Genomic DNA, 937 nt, shown 5'->3' with positions numbered 1-937 from the left:
ATAATAATAATAATAATAATAATAATAATAATATAATTTTCTCCTGCTGTATTCCAGTGCCAGTAGACCAAAACCGACCCCTCCTTGGCTATGTTGGATTCTTTGGTGTGTACTTGAACAGCATCTATTTCGCCCTGAAGCTATTGGGCGTTGTCTGAGGCAACGGTCTCATGGCGATGGAGTCATGTCATGCTATAACTGTTTTTAGTATGAGTTTTACGGCACTTGTAACACAATAAAGCCATATGGTGGCTTTTAAGGACGAGCGGGCAAACCCAGATTTCGGGGGGTTCCAGAAATCGTGACCTACAACAAAAGTGGGCATTGCCCTGCCTATAGGAGAAGTTTGGTTTCATTGGTGTGTATATTTGTTTGGTTATAGAGAAAACTCTCCTTGTCTTTTTAAAAAAATGAACAAGGGTCCAAAAACTTTACTTTCGATTTTCTGAAAACAGCGTTTTTCGGGATAGCCCCCTTGTGCTTAAAAGCGACCATATAAGTGTCGAAGAATAAATGTGTTACAAGAGAGTAACATACCTGTCCTCGTCGTTTTACGCAAGAAAAATTCTGAAATTATGCAAACTGAGCCCAAAAATGTGAAATTATGTGATTCTGTTAATTTTAACAAAGAATGATAAAGGATAAAAAAATGATCAAATTTTGTTAAATTATGCGGGGTGAATAAAACCACGGGGACAAACATACACAAAAAAGGAGGATAGATATGGACCATAGATGTTTGATAGGAAAGAAGGAGCAAACCACACCGGAGCACTCGCCATCCACCCACAGCCCTAATTGTGTGACAATGACAATGTTACTGATAGTGGTCATAGCAATGACAATAACAATGGCAACGACAATGACAAACTTTATTCATCTCTCCGGGGTGTAATTTGTTTTGGACAGATAGAAACAGACACAGAGAGAGAGAGAG

At 38.7% G+C, this 937-nt stretch overlaps 1 protein-coding gene across 1 annotated transcript in view; it reads left to right on the top strand.

The window, feature by feature from the left end:
• The window catches only part of LOC101847501 (microsomal glutathione S-transferase 3), a gene marked incomplete at its 3' end in the record, with an annotated part of 8,763 nt that extends 8,528 nt beyond the window's left edge, over positions 1–235 (top strand). Inside the window, 1 exon segment of the mRNA XM_005101192.3 lies at positions 58–235. Within this exon segment, the coding sequence (XP_005101249.2) occupies positions 58–158 (101 nt within the window).
• Between the last annotated feature and the right edge of the window lie 702 nt (positions 236–937).

The sequence above is a fragment of the Aplysia californica genome, unplaced genomic scaffold (genome assembly GCF_000002075.1).
Source record: "Aplysia californica isolate F4 #8 unplaced genomic scaffold, AplCal3.0 scaffold00273, whole genome shotgun sequence".
NCBI lineage: Eukaryota > Metazoa > Mollusca > Gastropoda > Aplysiida > Aplysiidae > Aplysia > Aplysia californica.
The sequence above is the reverse complement of the archived record's forward strand: the minus strand, read 5'-3'. Positions and strand labels throughout refer to the sequence as shown.